The 22,214-nt window shown below is 35.7% G+C and overlaps 2 protein-coding genes across 2 annotated transcripts; both read left to right on the top strand.

Annotated features, from left to right (window-relative positions):
* Window positions 1–128: 128 nt before the first annotated feature.
* On the top strand, window positions 129–4,209 carry LOC132171846 (uncharacterized). Its single transcript, XM_059583256.2, has 3 exons — window positions 129–281; window positions 379–536; window positions 3,636–4,209. The coding sequence occupies exons 1-3, from the start codon at window positions 201–203 to the stop codon at window positions 3,733–3,735; spliced, it is 339 nt and encodes a 112-aa protein (XP_059439239.1). The 5' UTR covers window positions 129–200; the 3' UTR covers window positions 3,736–4,209.
* An 8,388-nt stretch (window positions 4,210–12,597) lies between these two features.
* Window positions 12,598–22,036, top strand: LOC132172628 (transcriptional corepressor LEUNIG_HOMOLOG-like). Its single transcript, XM_088511038.1, has 18 exons — window positions 12,598–12,663; window positions 12,780–12,864; window positions 12,972–13,072; window positions 13,541–13,629; window positions 13,717–13,868; window positions 14,322–14,373; window positions 14,458–14,530; window positions 15,222–15,271; window positions 15,461–15,640; window positions 16,872–16,934; window positions 17,122–17,175; window positions 17,361–17,499; window positions 17,727–17,839; window positions 17,923–18,072; window positions 19,607–19,762; window positions 20,600–20,716; window positions 20,804–21,004; window positions 21,620–22,036. The coding sequence occupies exons 2-18, from the start codon at window positions 12,812–12,814 to the stop codon at window positions 21,764–21,766; spliced, it is 1,890 nt and encodes a 629-aa protein (XP_088367164.1). The 5' UTR covers window positions 12,598–12,663; window positions 12,780–12,811; the 3' UTR covers window positions 21,767–22,036.
* Window positions 22,037–22,214: the final 178 nt, after the last annotated feature.

Below are 22,214 nucleotides of genomic sequence, written 5' to 3'. Positions count from 1 at the left end.
ATATATATATAACCTTTATTATGTTTTTTCTGTTTTATGGGCCTCCCGTTATGGGCCAGACAGTTGAACCAATTGATTAATCAACCATTTTAAAAAGGTCTGGGTCCAAAACAACATCCCCTCTCTCTCTCTCTCTCTCTCTCTCTCAGAGACGCACACGCAATTTTCAGAAACTGCAGCTCCAGATCCCAATCACTCTAATGGAGAATAAGAAATCAGTTGGAGAAGGCATATCATCTGCAAACGCTGTGTTACTCGGAGCCCTAGCTCCCGGTGTCAACGTGCGTACTATATCTCAACCCCTCATCTCTCTCATGTATGTATATAATGTGTATCTTGTGCTGCTATAATAGTGATGCTTGTTTGATTGGGTCGCAGGGTCCCACATGGAACACACTAAAATCAACGTTTGTGATGTTGGGTCTTTGCCTTGCTTTGATGCTGGGCTTAGCGTTCTCTGCAAGTGACTCTTCCTTGATACTTCATGTTGCATTCCTTGTTCTAATCACGGTGACTCTGTTCCTGCTTCTTAGCTGGTACCTTAATTTCTCCTCTGAAAACCCACGTGCTTTTTGCTTGTTATGTACACTGTGGTCATACTGTACATGGGTTTTCGTTGGTGGCTTCTAATTATTGGTTTTTTGTTGTAGACCAATTGTGTGAATTTTAAGGTTTTTTTTTTTTGTTTTGTTTTTGATTGTGTCTGTGTGTGTTAATTGGTCATGTAATGTCTTAGTACAATAAAAAATTTATTTGAAGAAGTTATTGAGTGTTCTATCACATATTAAGTTATATGATTGTGTTACTAAAAGCAACTTATATTTTGCAAACTCGATGTTCTTTCATGTTGGATAACTTGTGCTGCTATAATGACTTTCAAAAGAAATCAGTTTACTGCTTGTTTATATCACCCTTATTACCAAATTGCTGGTTTGATAACCTGTACTGCTATAATGCTCTTTTTTGTATTGGATAACTTGTTGAAATACTCGTAGTTGGGAGAAATTGACATGATTTTTTCAATTTCTGAGGCGAGTGTTTTGCTAATGGGTAAGAAACTTGGTTCTTCAAGGACTCAAGTTGCTTTATAAGTCTTCTCAAAGCAGCTGATCTGAACATGTTTGCTTTTACATATGAGTTTGGGCCCTTTGTTTCTTTTTGTTTTAAATGGAGTATGTAGAAATTATTACAGCCTATAAAGATGATCTCCAACCGAGTTCCACAAATGAGAAGGAAGTCAGTAAATTAGAAGGTAAAGGAGCAAAAAGATAATACAAGATGTAGATAAAAGATAGACTTTGTATTTAAGTGTGAATGAAACTCTGTATAGTGACAAGTTTTTGTAACAGTTTAAATCATATATAGAAACATCAACTCTCGGTTGAGAGTGTGGAAGCCATCAATATCTTCTTGAATAATCTGTGTTTGTTTATGGTATGGTATGAGAGCATCCACTGACCAACGTCTCATTCCCATGGCCTCTCTTCTTCCACAACTCTCTCTCTACAACTACTGCTTCTTCCGCCTATTTCTTTGAAACTGACCCATGATAATTAGCTCTTATGGAAAGCTCAACTTCTTCCTTATCTTAATGGCCAAAATTTATTCGGGTATCTTGATGGCACCATTCCGCCACCTCCACAATCGGTTACTTCTTCCACAGATTCTACCCAAACAGTACTCAACCCAGAATTTCTTCTTTGGCGTCAACAGATCAAGTGATCCTCAGTGTGATTATCTCCTCCTTGTCAGAGACTATTCTCTCCCAAGTTGTAGGATTGTCTTCTTCTTGAGCTGTTTGGATTGCCCTTTGAGAAAATGTTTTCCTCGCACTCCTGTGCAAGAATTATGCAGATGCTTTATCAGCTTGCTACCTTTAACAAAGGTAGCTTATCTATCACTGATTATTTCCAGAAAATGACAACTGCCAAATTGGGTTTGTTGCTAGACTATTGCCATTGACAATTTCTGTTATTGCTGTATCCCATTAATCAGCGCACCCCCGCCCCCACCCCCCCCCCCCCCCCCCCCCCAACTTTCTTGTATTATCCATACCTATATCTGTGTGGTAGGTGCTATTGATATACTTTGAACATACCTTGGTCTGATGAAATGGTTTCTGGTCATCATTAGTTATTGATATACTTTGAACATTAGCTATAGTAATATTCATCAAAATAAAATAAAATAAAAATAACTATAGTAACTGGTGGTATATCTGAGGGAATACTTTGGGCTAATGCTTTTCCTTTGTTCTTTTTATTGGATAAGTGGGCATTTGCCTTTTGGAAATACCAAAACATCCTTCGTTGATTTCTAAATTTGAATCGACTGAAATTTGTTTCTTTTATTGTATTTTTTGACATTATTTTTTCTAGGAAGTTAAATGATGGCATCTTGATTTTTCTACTCTCTTTGGTCAGACTGTAGAGATTGTTGGATAAAAGCTGCATTTGTTAGCGGGTTGTTGTTTACCAAATAAAGAGTAAATATAACTAAGATCTGCTCTTTAAAACGTTGAAGTTCTACATGTCCTCAACTCCTGTTGTTATCTTTGGGAAATATTGTAGGTAAGGAGGGATCATGCTAGTTTTGTACCATGAATAAAACATGCTGGATGTTAAGCTTGGCATAGCTAGAATTTCAATCCACAATTTGCTCCTGCTCCTACAAATGAAACTGGCATCTGACATGGCTTTGGCCATTGTATCTTCTACCTCAATTTGTTATGCTGTTAAAGCATGGTGCTCTGCTTGCTCATATATCTCATGGGCTTTTGGTTGATCTGTTGTTTATTGTCTTCATTGTGGGACTAGGGCTCTATTTGTTTCAACATAAAATATTTCGAAAAATATTTTCTGTATTTTCCTATGTTGGTGCTACTGAAAAATACTAATTAGTAGAATATGTTCTCTTGGTCAATTGAAATTGCACCCAAACCCAAAGTGGCGTTCTGTCATCATTTTATTCTTCTCTCTTTCTCAGAGCTCTCCCTCCTCATTCGTCTGCACAGCTGCCATCACCTCCTTCTCCCCCTTCCCCTCCTTACTCCTTCGTACTGTCACCACCATCCCCCCCACCCAATCCGTTCCTCACTCTTCTGCACTGCCACCACCACCTTCCTCTTTCCTCCCCTTGTTAACTCCTCTGAACCACTAACACCATCTTTCCTCTCCTCCCTTGTCACCCCTTATTGAGATTAATGAGACATATATATAAATTGTGATAGGGTATTTGAAGGACATAATGCATAATACACTAAAAATCCCAGAGGGGTGCTAAGACTTACAAATGAAAACATGTACTTTACCTCCTGATGCATTCATAGCGGAATACTTTACTACCTATGCTGCGTTATATACATGATTTAGACAGCCAGTGAATGTTCAGTTTGTTAGGCTATATGTTTCTGAAGTGCCAATGTGTCCGTTTTAGACTTTTATACGTCTACGGTTCTTACCAGTTCTTGAAAAAAAGAAAAAGAAAAAAAGTACTGAAAGGCGTGTAGTTCATCTCTTGTCAACCTTTGTCAAGCCAAATTGAGGCATGATTAGATTTGTCATTAAAATATCAGCATGACCTGTTGGAAATTATTTGGACGCTTCTTTTATGAGTTGTTGTTGGATTTTGTGCAGGTTTCTTGCACAGACCGGTTTGGTTTCAGTTGAACATCAAATGCGGGAGATGGACTTGGTTCCAAATGATTGTCCAGAGAAAAGCGGAAAGAGCAAATAAATTGTTTCTCTTATAGCATTACAAGCAAAGATATCATCAAGTTTGGGAAGAAAAAACTTTAAGAGGACACTTAATAACAATTCTAATGGAAAGACAGGTACGTTTATGATGCTTTCCTTCAGCAAGGAATGAGAAGATAAGGATGACAGAACAATAAGCAAATGACAGCACTTCATCCATCGTTTTGCAAGAGAATTGACGGGAGTGGTTACATCTGTCAATCACTCTTTGCTTCCTTCTCCTTATGTTTGCTCTTTTTGGGCTTGATGAAGCAGAAACACGAGCAGCAGGGCAAGTGAATCAAGAACTTCATCTCTTTAATGTTACGATGAATTGCTGATTCAAAATATTTGGAGAACATTAGGTATATAAACTTGCAGCCTTGTTTTTATTATTCCTTTGGCTTTATTCTTCTCCACCTTTGGATGTTATTCCTGCTTCTTACAGATAAGAAATGCCCTTGGCTTCTTGAGTGGGTTATTTGCAACTTGTGTGTGTATATTCCTTAAGAGAGGAGGTTTCTTTTGTATGTCTTTCCTAATGGAAAAGATTTCTGGGTATTGGGTAAGCTCTGAAAAAGCAGAGCTTATATTATATTTTAAAGAGGCATGGTTGAGGCGACAACCCTTTAATTGTGTTAAATTATCATTTATCTCAAAATTTAATCAGATAATTAATATTCTAATTGTTATCTATTCTCCTTTGGTGCCCGTTGAACGAAATTTCCTATTTCTGAACCTATGATCATAACATTGGATAGAGGTTTGCAGTCATTTTGCTGTTTGGATTGCGGTAAATTTGGACAAATAAGTTTCAAATAGACTATTTCATGTTGGATGTTTAACAATCCGGACAATAAAATTGTTAGAAATCTTGATCCGAGCCTGCAAAACAATGGAAAGTTGAGTTGAAGAAAGTACAACGTAACCCTTTTCCTCTTGGAATTGCATAGGTGCATGTGCTGGCACGAGCAACATAACCCTTTCTTGAAACTACGAAGAATCTAACATGCACACACGGGTTTCTTAAAAACTTTATGTATTAATTGTTCTAATTAATAAAAAGTGGATATCTTTCATTTATCTACCTATTTGGCAGATTTAAAAATAAAAAAATAAAAAAATAAAAAAAATAAAATTATAAAAATTATAAAAATTAAACGACACTCTTTTAAGAAAACTAAGATTCGAATAGTAAATATATCAAAATTTAATTATGATTGTGTTTAAATCAATATAAGTAATCTTAAACTTTATACTAAAAACAACTCGCATATTGTGGAGACAAAGCAAAATTGGTTACGGTATGGGCGTATTGTGGAAGATGTCAAGATTGTTATGAGATTCCTTCGACAATGGAAGATATGTCATGTTAAGAGAAGCAAATGAAGCGGCTCATGGTTTGGCAAAGGAAACATCAAGGACTGTCAGGGATAATATTTGGATTGAGGAAATTCTAACTTGTATATTCAATATTGTTCATTTGGAGCTCAGTGCTCTTATTTTATAGAGCTGAGGCTCTTGTATTTTTTTTTCATCCATGGCTGAAGAGTATTCAATTTTTTTTTTTTTAAGAAAAAAAAAATCAACTTTCGTATAAATTTGAAAATAACAAATCTATGCATAATTTTAATTGGGATTTGGCTCAATTATTGGGAGCTCACTCAAACTTGTACCTATAGCCTAAGAAATATTAATGCACTCAAAAAAATAATAATAATAATAATAATAATGCTGTGAATCTTGTGATGCATTCGTCTCTCTCTTTTTTTTTTTAATTTTATTTTTGCTCAATTTTATTGGCTTGTGATTGTTATTTTTTTTAATTTTTTTTGTTTTTTTTGACATGTCAGCATAAGAGGGGGAAGGGGATTCGAACTAGTGACCTCCGCTTCATTAGGTGTGGTTCCAGCCGATTGAGTTTCCTCTTAGGAACCAATTTTTATTAACTCCACTCAATTGCACTAATTTTATTTTTTTTTTTTTGACAAAGTTTTCCTCCAAACTGAGTTGGAGGAATTTCCTTCAACTTAATTTATAAAAGTGATATGTGTCCCTTAAACATGTGAGATGCACATGTTTTTTTAATAGCAGGGACGAAGTTGGAATAACTTTTATTAAAAACTCATGTGCATCTCATATATTATTAAAAAAAAAATAACACATGTTACTTTTATAGAGTAGGTTGCAAGAAATTCCTCCAAAAACTGTCCTTTTTTTTTCTTCGTACTAGAGCATTAATAAGAGAAATTGGTCAAATATGAAATATGAAAAACTTTTTGATCCTAACATTTCTTCATTAATAATCATTATTATTATTATTATTTTGAAATGTCCACATAAGGGAAGGTGGATGGGAGATTCGAACTAGTGACCTCCACTTCATGAAGCGTGGTCGACTGCCGATTGAGCTATCCCTTGAGAACAATAATCATTATTGTTATTTTTTTTTAACATGCCCACACAAGAGAATGAGAAATTCGAACTAGTGACTTCCGCTTCATGAGACGTAGTCCACTGTTGATTGAGCTACCTTGGGAACAATAATCATTATTTTTGAGAGAGCTACCCAGGCATCAAATCTTACATTAATATCCACACCAACCATTTTTATTGTTTATGTTTTTGCTGGGAAAAACACGGGTTCTTATTTTTTAATTCATTTTTCTAAATATCTGATCTAATATACTCCGCGTCAAATTGGAACACAAATTCTTTACAAATTGATTTGTAAAATCTCTTACAAATTAGCTTTTAAAAACAAAATGTATCCTTTAAGCTATCAAAAAAAGATGTGTTCCTTCTATAAAAATGGCATGTTCCTTAAGCACATATTTATAAAAATGACTCGTAAAAAAGAGTCACCACTCACAAAATCAAATATGACCTTCTCTCTCTCAAAACTCTTTCCATTCGGTTTATTTTAAAATACCCTACTGATTTAAACATTAGAAGTTTCTTGGTTTCCTAGCAATCAACAATTTTCCGATGACTTATACTTTCTTTTGTAGGTGATCCAGCGATCAGTCCGATCATTCAAAAATTTACTTCAATAGGGATTGAGTGAAATAAGGTTACCCTTGTGGTATCCTACATCGCCTGGGTATGAAGATTGAAATGTGCTTAAATGTATTCTTATACCCTTCATGACAACAACGCATTTTAAAGTTGTGATGGTCATTATCCCATTAGAACTCCGCAGTTAAGCGAGCTTATGTGATAGTAGTACTAAGATGGGTGACCTCCTTGGAAGTCTTATTCAGGAGAGTCAAAAGCGGACAATATTGTGTGTCAATGGGTGAGGTGTTACAAATGGTGTATTAGAGTCATTGCCTAGCCTGAGATGGGGGGGGGGAGTGTACACAAGCTCATGAAGGTCGCTAGCGAGCACTACTGGGACGTCAAGATGTGGTCATGATCCCATCAGAACTCTGCAGTTAAGTGAGCTTATACAAGAGTAGTACCAGAATGAGTGACCTCCTGGAAAGTCTGATTCGGGGGAGTCAAAAGCGAACAATATTGTGTGTTAATGGGGTGGAATGTTACAACCTTGCAATAAGATAGTTGGGCATGATTTTATATATTTGGACAAGTGTTTGACTAGTTTGCTGCCTATTAGTCTGAGGTAGGCTATCCTATTGGGAACTGGGTTATCTCCAGTACATTTGAATTGGATAATATCCAGTTAGTTATATTTGAATGATATTTTTATTCTTTCACTTCTTTTAAGAGATAAAAATACTCTTCAAATATAACTAATTAGATATTCTCCAATTTAAATGAACTAGAGAATATCCTAATTTTTCCTATTGCACCCACCATCGCATCTATGCTTTTTAGGGAAAACCTCCTATGTGGTCGGGCTGCAAAAGTTGTCTTTTGCAGCAACCAATAGAATGGGTACACATCAGATTGCACATAATAGAATAGAATAAAAACATTGGATTTTTTTTTCTTTCTCTCCCACTTTCTCTTCTTCTCTCTTCTTCTTCTCTGGTTCATTCATCTTCACCGAAAATATTTTTTCCTCTTTCTCTCCTACCATTCACCCACCACATCCATGGAGTATCAAAATCTGTTAGATGTTTAAGTGATTGGGTTCAATGAATTTGTGGTGATTGGGTTCAATGAATTTATTAGACCTTCCATGGGAAGGTTTTATCAAACCAAAAATGGAGAGCAACCCAAAGGTGAAAATGGAGAGAGAGTCGTTTGAAAAGGAGAAGCAAAATGCTGATTGTGTTGAGGATGGCGCCAACCATGGGTACGGCAAAGTGAAGGTCATAAATGGCACGTTGGGTGATGGGTTTTCCAGTTGGGTTCTAGTGGGTGATGGGTTTTCCAGTTGGGTTCTAGTGTGGGTGGGTTTGGTCAGTTGGGTGGTGGGTTCGGTCAGTTGGGTGATGGGTTTTCCGGTTGGGTTCCGGCCGTCGGTGAGGGGAGAGGGAAGAGGAAAGAGAGAAAAAGAGAAAGTGGAAGAGGAAACAGAGAGGAAAAAAGATGAAGAAGACTAAAGAAGAAAGGCAGAGGGATGAAGAAGAAATCCCGTGTTTTCGATCCTATTTCATAAGCTGTGCTTTCCTTACGTGTCAAATTTGTATTGGGAGCTGCAAAAGGCTGGGTTTACAGATCGACCGCATAGTAAGGGCACTCTGCTTTTAATTCACATGTTGAGAGCATTATAGACTTTATAGGACAAAACAAGTAACCACAGCTATCAATACTTCAAATCAAATTGAGTCAGGATACACTTTCACATATATGGACATCATTTATTCTACCATGCATGCCCATGTTTATCTGTCATTACTATTCCTTATTAAATAAGTTGGTCATCTTTATTAAAACTCATTACTTTTCCTAATTAATAACTTGAGTTGGCAAACCAGTTTTGGACAAGGATTCTCTTCAGTCCATTCCTAATTAATAACTTGAGTTTGCAGACCAGTTTTGGACAAGGATCCTCTCCAGTCCAAAATGGACTGGAGAGGATCCAGTTGATGTTAGGATCTCTCTTTAGAGATCTTAAGGCCATCAACCCGCCATGTGGCGCATTAAAAAAAAAAACTATTTTATTATTTTACTTTTAAAAATAAATAATAAAAAATTAAAAACAAATATAACAAAAAAGAAGGGTGGCTGGCCACCCCTTGTTGGCCACAAGGGGTGGCCAGCCACCACATTTTGGGGTATTGGGGTGGTGTCGCCACCCCCATGGGCCGGTTGGGGGTGGCCGAAGCCACCCCCATGGCCCTTGGGGGTGGTTCGGCCACCCTCAGGCCAAATCAAAAAAATAAAGCCACCCCCAACCGGCCCATGGGGTGGCTGAAGCCACTCCTAAAGGCCAAGCGGTGGCCGGTGGGGTGGATCGGCCACCCCCAAGGGCCTTTGGGGGTGGCGTTGGCCACCCCCAAAGGCCAAGCGGTGGCCCTTGGGGTGGATCGGCCACCCCCAAGGGCCTTTGTTAGCCACCCCCATGGGCCGGTTGGGGGTGGCCGAAGCCACCCCCATGCCCCAAAATGTGATGGCTGGCCACCCTTTGTGGCCAACATGGGGTGGCCAGCCACCCTTCTTTTTATTTTTTATTTATTATTATTTTGTTTTTTTTAATTTATTTTTAAAAGTAAAATAATAAAATATATATATTTTTTTAATGCGCTACGTGGCGGGTTGATGGCCTTAGGATCTCTAAGAAGAAATCCTAGCCATCAACTGGATCCTCTCCAGTCCATTTTAGACTAGAGAGGAACGTTGTCCACCAGTTTTATGGGAACATGATCATTTCCAATTCATTTTGAACTGGAGAATATTCAGTTAATGGTCAGGATCTCTTTAAAGAGATCTTGAGGCCATAAATAGGACATATGTCCCATTAATAAAAATAATAATAAAATATTATATATATTTTTTAAAAAAAAAAATTAAAAAAAAGGGGTGGCTAGCCACCCCATTGGGGGTGGTTGGACCACCCCAATTGGGGCTGAGGGTGGCAAGGGCCAGATCTAAAAAAAAAAAAAAAAATCGTTTGACCCCCAAGGACCAAATGATTTTTTTATTTTTTTTATTTTTTTTATTTTTTTTATTTTTTTTAGTTTGAGTTTAGGGCCGGCGACCCCCAAGGGCAATGGGGTGGTCCGCTCATCCCTGGCTGGCCATTAGGGTGGCTCTCAAGCCACCTGAGCTAAAATGGGGTGGTCTGGCCACCTCCTATGGCCAAGATGGGGTGGCCAGCCACCCCTTATTTTTTTAATCTAAAATATTGTTTTTTTATTATTTGTTTTTGGGAGTGGGACATGTGTCCTATTTGTAGCTATTAGATTTCTAAGAAGAAATCTCAGTCATAAACTGGATATTCTTCAGTCCATAATGAACTGGAAAGGATCCTATTCCAGTTTTATGTACACTACCTAATGAATAATGCTATAAGTCTTCTTAGATTGTTCCTAGAGTCATCTCAAATGTGATGTGGCTTTTAAAATCACTGTTGAATTTAATATGTGATTTATTGACTTTTGATCTATTGGTGATTTTAAAAGCTACATCACATTTGAGATGACTCTAAGAAGACTTATAGCATTACTCATATCTAGTTTGAGTTGTCTCTGACATTGAGGGATAACTTAAATGTTCAAGATTTACTTTTTTAAAAACAAAAAAAAAATTAAAGTTGAATTTGAAACATGGTTTATTAACTTTTGATCTATTGTTGATTTTAAAAGCCACATCATATTTGTGATGACTCTATGAGGACTCTAGGAAGACTTATAGCATTACTCCTATCTAATTCAAGTTGTCTCTGACATTGAGGGATAACTTAAATGTTCGAAATTTACTTTTTATTTTTATTTTATTTTATTTTTTAAAATCGCCGTTAAAATTGAGATGTGATTTATTAACTTTTGATTTATTGGTGATTTTAAAAGCTACATCACATTTGAGATGACTTTAAGAAGACTCTAAAAAGGCTTGTAGCATTATTCTTGAAATAGATTACAATAGGGGTGAAAAGACGGGTGGTTAATAACTACCTGCTAACTGCTAACCGCTTTTGAAAGCGATTATCAAAAACTGCTAATCGTTAACCCGCTATATATATATATATATATATATATATATATATATATATATATATAGTAGGGGTCGAGAGGGGGCACATACCCCCCTCAACCCCCTCAACCTCTTTTACCAGTGAAATTTTTTTGTTTGCCTTGAACTTGCCCACTCTCAAAACTCTTAACTGCTAATCGTTAACCCGCTATATATATATATATATATATATATATATATAGTAGGGGTTGAGAGGGGGCACATACCCCCCTCAACCCCCTCAACCTCTTTTACCAGTGAAATTTTTTTGTTTGCCTTGAACTTGCCCACTCTCAAAACTCTTAACCACTAATTCAGGGGCACCCTTAGTAGAACTCCTTCTAGGACCCTCTTGTAGCTATTGACGTTAAACTTGTTCAAATTTGTTGCTACTATTTCAATCTTCACTCTTTAGAGCCCTTAGTAAGTTAAAACTTAGATGAACATTTGAACAAAGAAGAAAGATCAGCCTTCAAGTCTTTCAAGAACAAGCTTAGAAAAGAAGAAAATTGATCTAGAACAAATAAAGAAAAACTTACTTCAAGCTCAGAAAAGAAGGAATGGCCCAAAAAAAAAATAATAAAAAGAACGAAGAAGGAAGACTATGTTTGGGATGTTTAAAGTCATCAAGATATTTTTTAAGTGATGAGACATTGTTCACAATTCACTAGACATCACAATTAATTGGAAAAAGTACACTTTATCATCTCAAAGTTTGGAACGATTTTTAATTCGACCTTCAATGTTTCAATTTTTGCAATACATTCCCTAAACTTTCAAATTTTTCAATTTGACCAATTTTATCACAAAATTCTTATATTGCTCATAATTTTTATTTTTTTATAAAAAATTAAAAAAAATTCAAGATGGCTCTTTGGTCATCTGGTCATTTTTGTACCCATAATTTTTTTTTAAATTTTTTATAAAAAGAAAAAAAAAAAATTAGGGGCAATATGAGAATTTTGAGATAAAATTGGTCGAATTGCAAAAATTTAAAAGTCTGGGAGGTGCTCCATCAAAGTAAATTAAGCAAAATTGATTTTGTAGACATTATCTAGAAACAACTCTTTTTAAAAAAAATTCATTTTGGCATGCATATCGCAGTAAAAATGGATGATTATTGTGCATCTAGAAACTCTAACTCATAAGATGATACGAAGAGATTTAATTTATTGATTCAGATGGAAAGTGGTAATTCATTAATGTACAATAAGTTCTAAGTGTAAGACATTCCATCCGTAAATAAATTTTGAAATTTCTTATACTACACCTAATTAGATTGGACTCAATCACTTACTTGAAATATATAATTAAAATTGATAATTTTTTTTTTTAGTTATATTTTGCCTCTATGAACAAAAGTTTTGGCTTCACCACTATATATATATATATATATATATATATATGAAATGATATCGTTTTTGTATTTAAAATTTAAAATATAAAAAAATATATAAAAATTTAGAAACAATGTCGTATGTAATATGATATTATTATATTATCATAGAAATAAAATCGTTTTGTTTTGCTTTTTAAATTTGTTTTTCTTTTAAAAAGCGGTTTATTAGAGTTCTTAACAATTAAGTTAACCGCTTAGTGAATTAGCGGAGGTGGTTTTACTAACCACCTAAGCAATTTAATCGCCTTTTCCTCTCTAAATTTCCAACTGATTTACCATTTGAACACAAAGAACAAGAAAACCCCTTATGAGTGACACGTATCTGTGGCCCCTACAAAGTCCGTACACCCTCTCTCTCTCTCACACACGCACAAGCAAACCAACTCTGTTTGTTTGGCCCTTTTCTTTTGCATGGCACTGTCACTTGCTGCTTAGCTCGCTCAGGTCTCTCTCTCTAAGAAACTTCAAATGGGTCACGCTAGAATTGCGCATACTGCGCAATCTTCATCGAAGTCCAACCCACTTGGTTTCATGCTCTCATTTCTTTCTTTTTAGTGTAGGATTGCGAAGGTGGTGGTGCTGGGAAGAAATTATGGCGTCAGGTGATCCCTGGAAAGGCTGGAATCCTGCGATCAGTGCGATGATGTGAGTTTCTATGCTTTAATGGTGTTTTTCTCATTGGTGTATATATGGGTTGCTTTTTGTTTTTGGGGTGCTTAATTTGTGTTTATTCGTTTTGATGGGGGTTATAGGTTTGATGTGTATTTGCATGATTATTTGGTGAAAAAGAAGATGCATAAGACTGCTGAAATTTTCAAGAATGAGGCCCGTCTTGATGTTACTGACAGAGTTGGTAATGTTCTCTTCCGTACAGGCTCTTATTTTATGCCTCTGTTATTCATATTTTAATACGCTTCTAAGTTCCAATGGATGACCGCACTTAATTAATTCGTACTGAGATTCCCTCCTGATGTTGATTGTGTAAATTACTGTTACTATTAATATTTTCTTTCTAATATCTTGAGAATTTATTGCTTAATTTTGTTGGTAATATCTTTGACTACGAGTTTTTGTTTTGTTTGTCGCTTTCCTTGAGAGTGGAAAAGTTGAGGGAATTTGTTCAATGGCTGTCCGTTGAGTTATTAAATTGTGCTTTCAATATGGGTCATGTTAATTTGTTGTTCCCTTTTTGATCACACGAGGCTTCTTGTTCACTTCATTGTACAATGCCCATTATGATATTTTTGGGTGGCTTTGATGTTTACATTGTCACCTTAAGTTGATTGTTTATTGATTAGAAACGTGCGGTTCTTGTTTCCAGCGATTGATACTCCTGAAGGATTCTTACTCGAATGGTGGTCACTATTTTCTGATGTATATTCTTACTCGAATGCATTGGGTTCTGTTAAGGTGACAATCTATTGAATTTGAGGTATCTCTGGGCTTAGTTTTTGTTGTAAGATGGTGCATTCTAGGAATTCCTTGTTTAATTTTCAGGATACCCAAATGACAGAGAATGAGCAACAAAAAATCAATTCAAGAATGCCACAGTCAGCGATGAATCAGCACAGCCGTGGACAGTCAACTGTGATTACTGACTTTGATAAGACATTGGGGCAATCAGCTGCTTATCTCTTGACTGCAAAAAGGTATGACGAAGAGCGTCTTAAGCATCCTACTAGAACCTTTTATCCCAATTTACGTTCAATTGATGCTAATAAACCGAGACTCCCAAATTCAGCCCCAATCAGTTCAAGGTACTTCTGAGGTATGTTTGTAAGGTGGCTTATTTATACTGTGTCTTTGGTTCCGGAACACCCCACCCCACCCCACATGCCCATGCAGTAGAGTAGAGCTTTTCATTTTACATGAAATGAAATGTCTATCATAGATTTCTCTGTTCAATGAAAGGAGAGTAACAGTCCTTAGATGTATGGGTCTCGACTGTAGGTAAAGTTTGAAATGGGTACTTTGAGAAATTGTTGCCCTTACATAAAAAGAAATGATTGCCTACATGATAATTGTTACTGTTAATTGGCTTCCTTTACATAATGGAGGTTTTTTTAATCCTTTCTTTTTGACATTTCTTATTCATGTGTCAGCCATCCTGAGCAACAAACTCGTGAGCAGCAGGCTCAACAGCTGGTTGTGAGAGTATAGTCAAACCTATTCAAACATTCTCATGAAAATTCCTAACTGCTAGAATCTTTTTGAAGATTATTGTTACTGGTGGTGCAGGAAAGTAGAAATGACATTGGAATAGAGAGAACTGTACCAATGAATTCCATGCTGTATGGGCCACATGATGCAGGTTTCGTTATATCATACTTCCTAGATTTGCATTTCTTCTTTGGAAAATCTTGGGGCTCAGCTTAGCCAATTCACCTCATTTTTAGTTCAACACAAACCTTAGTGCTATGGAATTGAATGAATAAGATGATGTGTGCTGTTTGCTTCTTGTGCTTTATTATACTAAGAAGTAACTATTCATATGATATCTTATATTGCTTCTGTTGTTAGCCTACTATGCTCTTTAAAGGCCTTTAGATTTCAACATGAAACTAATTGCCTCAACTTATCTGATCCATTATGCACATCACTTTGTATTATTTTTCCTAATTTATTTTGGGAATGGTCAGAGATGAGTAATTTCCAGAAACCCATCGTACAAAGTGATGTGCATAATGAATTAACGAGGAGTGCCTTTTGTTGACCTTAATGCTTTGTATTCCATGGCAGGACATGGTGCCATGTAGTTTTGGTTGCATCAAGTCTTAGTTCCTTTAATTATCTTGGGGTAATTAAGCGATCCAATGATTTAGGGCCAAATGTTTTAATAAGTCACTAAATTTGGAACTTTAGCTCTTTTAAATTGGGCATAATTGCACATAAGTGGTTGGAAAAAACATATAATTAGGTAGCAATATTTTTCTCTGATTTATTTCATTTAAAGGAATGGTTATTATCTACTTGATGTTTTAACTAAATTTCAATCTTTGCAGGGATGCTTGAGGGAATCAATTCAGCATCACTGGATGGATGGCCTTTAACTGTAAGTTTTATCACATACTTGGCTCTAGAACTCGAACCCTCTAAGCGACACTTCTATGTTCTTGTTGTTGTCAATAATTGCTGTTGAGCATTAATTAAATTTCCTAGTTCAATCTACTTCATATTTCTGTTGGAACTTGACCAAATTCCCCGTGATTTGGGAAACTAGGTACTAAACTCACTTTTTCAGGAACCAAACTGTCAGCAACATTTTCAGACGTTGACACCAGAACTTCAGCAAGCACTTATGGCTCAAGTACTGTCACGTATGCATGAAAATCAGACATCCACTTTTCCTGGAAGCCCTGCCAATTTTGATAGTCCAAATCTGATGCTTCCCCAAATGGAATTATCTGCAAAGGATCGACAGGTTAGCGGAAACAATGACTTTCAAGTTCCAGATGATTGGTTTCCCTATTTATCAAAGAAGCTGGAGTTGTGATATGAATTACTGTGTACATGCAATTTTATGTGAATCAGCAGGTAAAAATGTGACAGCTACACAACCAATCTACTATTTATATCCCATGTTAACATTTGACCTGCTCTGCATTTTTTAATGTAATTATGTCAGGTTCTTCACCTTTGTGATGGATACCGCTTTGTTCATATGATAAGAAAATAATCCAAAAGCAATGGTAACAATTCCTAAGAAACTATATTACATGCCAACTCCTGAACATGAAACAACCATCCTGATTATTACATAGATAATATAATCATATAAGTGATGCTATATGCAAGACTACTATCCCCCTTTTATCGTCCCAAATGTAACATGGCTTTTAAAATCACTAATGGATCAAAATTCAATTGTGATTTAAAAGCCATGTCACATTTAGGGGGATAAAAGGGGGATAGGAGTCTTGCATATAGCATTACTCTAATCATATATCATCCTTCTATTATCCTCTATTGATTGTTGACTGTGTATACCTACAAAGAAATTCTCCTGTACAGTTATGTGAATTGCCTTCGATAAGAAATATCTACAATCATATACACCTCCGTCAAACTTGTAATGGACCATGGATCTTGAGTTTACTTGTGGAAAAGCATTTAGATTTGTGGAGAAGTCAATGAGCTGGACTGAAGAAGATGAGGTATCAAGAAAATTCTAGAGCTTAGATTTATAATTGCTTTTGGTGAACTTTTTATCTTGTTACTGATCCTAATACCAGCCAGTCTACGTATGAAAGATTATTGGAGAAGAGGAAACCAAAAGTAGTTTTAATACTTCCTAACCAAAAGCAGAAACCAATTACAGCAGAAAGTTGACCTTGAGTTTTTGTGACGATGCCTTTTCAGATGAATTTAGATGGTAATAAGTGTGGACGCCTATTGATCTATGATAGGAGGAGTTCCATATCCCGGTAATGGTTTTCCCAGAGATCATTGCTGCTTTTGATGCTTTGGCGTTCTTGTGTTTTCACTTCCCTCTTCTTTTGATAAATGTTATAGATTTAAACTGATGAAAGTATTAATTCCATAAATGAATCAAATGCACGTCTTAATTTTCAAACTTCCTTCCATAAATTTTTATTGGACATTACATCTAAAATTTTCATAATCCATTTCCTCATAAGTTGATTATGACTCAGATGATGGTCCAAATGAAACAAACTGCCGAGCACCAGTGGCAACATGATCCACTAGAGCAGCAGGTATTCCTAGAGGATAGTTGTAACCCAACTTAAGCCATTTTCTTTGATAGGAAAGTTGATGATTAATGCTTTCTTCTGTTGGTGAAAGGTTATCGTTTCTTACATAAATCAAATATCTACATATTTATGTCTCTGTATGTTACTTTTTCTGTAATCTATTTTTCTAATATTACCTGTTTTGGATCAGAATAGCAGAAAGAGTAAGACAAGGTCATATTCAAGAGCTGCAGACAATATGGTGGTAGGTCATACCCCTTGAAAGGGTTTTTCTTTCATCACTTGGCAATCATATTTATAAGAAAAAGAAAAAGAAATATTAGTAATTCTATCATCATATTTGTTGAATGCATCTATTTGTTGTATGCTTGCTATCTTGGGCTTTTATGTCTTCTAATTTTTGCTCTCTTCATGGATTACCCATGATAGGATCATATAAATGCTGACGATACACCTGTCGATGTTGAATCTTTCTTGTCCCATAATGATGAAAATGCTGGTGGTACAAGTCCTCCTTTCAGCAGTTTAAAACACCATTCCATAGCTTGCACTAAAGACGAACATGAAGGTAATTTTCTACACTTTCAGTATAAAGGTACTATGTAGTTTTTTGACAAGATTATGGAATTTATGCCTAGAATCTAGTAGATGGTACATATCAGAAATCTACTTGGATACTTTTAGTTAAATGTACGTAATACAAAACAGTGAAAGGGGAATGATGCACTACATTGCAATAATATTATCCAAATATTTATTGATATTTGTATTAACTTAAGCTTTGTGACCATCTAGTATGCTTCAAGTTTGAAGAGGTTGTTACCCTCCACTCAAGCAAAAACAAGGTGTTGTGCTGCCATTTTTCATCAGATGGGAAGTTATTAGCTAGTGCAGGGCATGAAAATAAGGTGGTTTGATGCGATCCATCATTGAAATTTCGTTTGCGTTTTTCTTTTGCATAGTTTCTGAGGTATTGCATTTCCACTGCTAGGTTTCCATTTGGAACCTGGAAACTTTTAGTTCCATTAATACATCAGAAGAGCATTCTCTTCTAGTTTCAGATGTTCGGTTTAGACCATGTTCAACTATTTTTGCGACATCTTCCTTTGACAGAACTGTGAAAATATGGGATGCAGCAACGGTAAGCTTTTTCCTTGCCACTTCTGACCTTGATTGTCTGACTGTCTTATTTAGGACATCAGTTGTTCTATTTTGTTACTGTGTAGTGTTCCCTTTTCTTGTCAGTTATCCCTTTAGAAGCAATACGAAGGACGTCTGACATTAAGGTCCAATTTTTAGGGGGTAGACCATAGACCTTTTTTTAAAAAATATTAATACAATGTCTTTTTGATAGCTTCGAACAGATATTAAGTCTTATTCTGATTCATTTATGTCCACACCTGCTTGCTTATCTGTATGAATATCCAATATGAAACATACCCGCATTGTTCATATTTTACATATTTCCCTTTAGTTTAATTGTTTGGTACAAGTCTATTCTACTTGAGGATTTAAATTCTTCATGTTGCAATTGAAACAGATATAGGCCATTCTTGTATGTTGCTATAACCTAAATGTTTGCTTAGATTGGAATTCAAATTGAAGTTGAAATTTTCAAATATTATGTTCATCCAAGGTTTGCATTTGTGGATTCTACAAAGTTTTTTAATTGTTGCTTGTTGTATTCATAAAGTGATAACCTTTCAAAGGTGAATCTATATCTTGTCTGATGAATTTGGTCTTTCTACATGTTCAATTGCATTGTCTAAGTGAAATATATGAAAGGGAAAAAAAATACAATTCTGCAACATAATTTTTTTTTTTTCCATTTATTTATCTCAAGATGGTCAAATCTTGGTATGAAGTTGTTGGAATGATTAGATTTGCTAAAAGATGTATGACATGTTGCCACTTTATATGAGAATTCTATCAAGTTAATTCATTGGATCAGTAAGAGGACAAGTTACACAAGTGAAACTGGTTTTAGTGTAAATATTTCTGGTGTGAAGTATTTTTCTTTTTTGGCGTTAAGTAGTAGCTCTGGTACCTAACCCAAATTGTGCTATCTAAGAAACCCAAAACCCAAGGAACAGACAAAAGGAAAGGAAAAAGGAAAAAGAAGGAAGAAGGAATAAAAAAATAGTACAAGATGTAACTTTGAGCTGAAATTACAAGCAATATCAAGGACCTGACATAATTCTTTTAATAGTAGAAATTCGGGGCTCTAGTTATGGTTGATGAAATATCCGCTATTCTCATGCCAGCTTCAATTATGTGGGTTGGACCTGGGTTTTTCAAAGGTTGTGAATTAGTTGTGAGGGAAGCGTGTGACCTTCTGGATTTGGAGTTAAGATGGGCTTGATGTCCTCTCCGCTAGTTCTATTTTCCTATCAATATATAGCATTTGTACACTAAGTTTTAAGATTGGGACTTTCTGAATGTGCAGTTTAGTAATACATGGGTTTGACTAGGCGGCATCTTTGGGCCAGAATATGAGCCTTATATGGGATTGATGCTCTATCTATACCCAATGGATCCTATCCTCATTATCTAATTATGTCTTAGGTGTAATATATAATTTGCCTTCTATGCTTTTGTTTTGTATCAAGCAAAGGAGTAACCAAATCCTTTAACATAAACAAATTATTTTTTGGGTTTCATGGTTGTTATTGTAGCCAAGTGTATCATTGTGCAAGCTTCTTGGACATGCCGAACAAGTAATGTCAGTGGATTTCCACCCAAGAAAGTTGGACCTCCTCTGCTCCTGTGATAGAAATAATGAGATCCGACTATGGAGTGTCATCGAAAATGCTTGCAAACGTGTCTCTAAGGTCTGATCTTGAGCTTTCCATTAGTCAGAATAGAATAATAGAGTCATAATATGCTAATATTTGAAACAACAACAGTTTGCTTGTTACACTTATTTCTTGTAGACATTGATATCAGGTTAGACCCACAAAAAGTGCTATGCTGCATGACTAATAGCTTAGAAGTGTTAAATTCGGACTAATATTCCCTCCAAACTAGGTTGGAGGAAGTTCCTCCAACCCCGTCTAAAAAAATGACATGTGTTCATTTGCATGTAAGAAAGACATGTTTTTTTTAATTGTCATTTTTATAGACTGAGTTGGAGGAAACTTCCCCCAAACCCAGTTTGGTGGCTTTAATCATTTATATATTTTTATTGATAAACATCATCCCAGGCCTTTGGGCCTTGCACTTGATTAAGGCCTTTCTATGCTGATGTTTCAGCATTTCTTTTGATATATATATATATATTGCAAATATTATGAAGGTTTCAACTGGAATGATGTCTCATAATTTTTAAAAAGTACGCGCACGAATAGTGACTTTCACAGCCTTAAATTTGGATTTATCTTCTCATGATTTGTGTTAAAAGTCATGAAAATGCACCATTGAAGAGTAAGTTAACATCATGATACTAAGTTTTCTTCATGCCGTGGCTTTGTTCACATATTGAAGAAACCTTATGAAACCATTTTGAGTATATGTTCTGAAACTTTATCACCCTTTGAGCCATTTTCCTGCAGAATAGTTGTTATGATGGCAATTACATTGTATCCTATTGCATTGAAGATGTTTGGTAGTCAAACATTTCTTGCAATTCTACTTATCAATGCCTTAATCTCCAAATGGAGTAACTGCAGGGAGCTACTAAACAAGTCAGATTCCAGCCACAATTGGGAAACGTTTTGGCCACTGCTGCAGGAAACAGTGTCTATGTAATTGATGTAGAGACTGACGGCCTCCAATTCTACTTTCAGGTAAGTCATAAAATCTTGTAATGTATTAGATTTTATGTTTCTATTCCCTCTACATTATTTACCTGAGTGAATTTGCTTTCTTTTTAGGGACATGTCAAAGATATAATTTCAATTTGCTGGGATACAAGTGGGAATTATATTGCATCTGTTAGTGAAGATAGTGCACGAATTTGGTCAGCTGTGTCAGGCGGAAAATGCATACATGAACTTCATTCAAATGGCAACAAATTCCAGTCATGCACATTTCATCCGGGATATTCACAGCTCTTGATCATTGGTGGTTACCAGGTATACCGTTATATAATGTAAGGTTCTATTTGCTCATCCAAAAGACATGAAAATAGTAAGAATATGATGACGTGATAGCTACAAAATTAACTGCAAAGAGAAGAAAACTTGTTGGTGCACATGTCTTTTCACATTGGAGGTATATGGCAGAATAAATTTTGCCAGAACTTGAAAATATTACATCAAGACCCTGTTTGTTTCTACTGAAATTGTTGCCAACTTAGAAATGATCTTAAATGTTTTAGTTGCAAGAGAGTGACTTTAGAAGAAACATTTCTTTTTCCCCCTTTTATTAGCCTGCAAGGGATTTGTTTTTATTGGCGCTATCTTTATGGTCATGTACACAATATCCTCCTTCGGTGAGATTTAATAATTCATCTTTTATTGTGTTAAATTACCAGTCATTCCAAAAGCTTAAGCTTATAGGAAGATGTAAATTTAATCACTTAATCATTACTTTAACACTTTCTCTAACATGTGGACTCAAACTCCCTTTTAATTTGATCCCATAACTTTTGGCTTTGATACTATGTTAAATTATCAGTTATCCCAAAAGCTTAAGCTTATAAGAAGAGGTAAATTTAATCGCTTAACTATTACTTTAATATATTGCAGTTTCTCGAGTTATGGAATCCAACTGTGAACAATAAAACATTGTTGATTCCAGCTCATGATGGATTAATTGCTGGACTAGCAGATTCACCACAGACTGAAATGGTTGCCTCAGCAAGTCATGACCACTGTGTGAAGTTATGGAAATGATGCTTCTCTGTATGCACATGCCTTGAACCACATGTGAAAATGTGCAGGTTTTGTAAAACATTTCGTTGATCTGGATAGAGGCAAAAACTGCATAACAGCTAGGACTTCAATCGCCAGGAACTAGGTGCCATGGCTAGAGATAAACCTTTTTTTAGTCTTATACATGAAACCCCTGAAAAGATGGGTATACTCAGTTTTCAAATCTATAGAGGGTACAGCTTACTGTTTCAGACTCACATGATTACAACTCAATATAAATGAAACAATATTGCAGCATAAAACACAGATTTATTTGCTTTGATATCCCCTGTGAAATGTGTTATAGTAGCTGTGATGCTTGTGTGCCCTAACACCAAAGTATACATTACGACAGTTTAAAATGGCATGAGTCATCTCCTTCTCGGGGATGATCTTGGAGAAGTTGATGATGACATGTAAATCTGCCTCA

Source organism: Corylus avellana, chromosome 1 (assembly GCF_965113065.1).
Source record: "Corylus avellana chromosome 1, dhCorAvel1.hap1.2, whole genome shotgun sequence".
Classification (NCBI taxonomy): Eukaryota; Viridiplantae; Streptophyta; class Magnoliopsida; order Fagales; family Betulaceae; genus Corylus; species Corylus avellana.
Note: the sequence above shows the minus strand (reverse complement) of the source record. Positions and strands in the feature narration are given on the sequence as shown.

Excerpts from the sequence above, each read along its gene's own strand:
- LOC132172628 (XM_088511038.1), top strand. The coding sequence starts at position 12,812 with ATGGCGTCAGGTGATCCCTGGAAAGGCTGGAATCCTGCGATCAGTGCG. Across the intron at positions 12,865-12,971 it reads CCTGCGATCAGTGCGATGAT|GTTTGATGTGTATTTGCATG; the intron begins GTGAGTTTCTAT and ends TGGGGGTTATAG. Across the intron at positions 13,073-13,540 it reads TGATGTTACTGACAGAGTTG|CGATTGATACTCCTGAAGGA; the intron begins GTAATGTTCTCT and ends TCTTGTTTCCAG.
- LOC132171846 (XM_059583256.2), top strand. The coding sequence starts at position 201 with ATGGAGAATAAGAAATCAGTTGGAGAAGGCATATCATCTGCAAACGCT. Across the intron at positions 282-378 it reads CCCTAGCTCCCGGTGTCAAC|GGTCCCACATGGAACACACT; the intron begins GTGCGTACTATA and ends ATTGGGTCGCAG. Across the intron at positions 537-3,635 it reads CTGTTCCTGCTTCTTAGCTG|GTTTCTTGCACAGACCGGTT; the intron begins GTACCTTAATTT and ends GATTTTGTGCAG.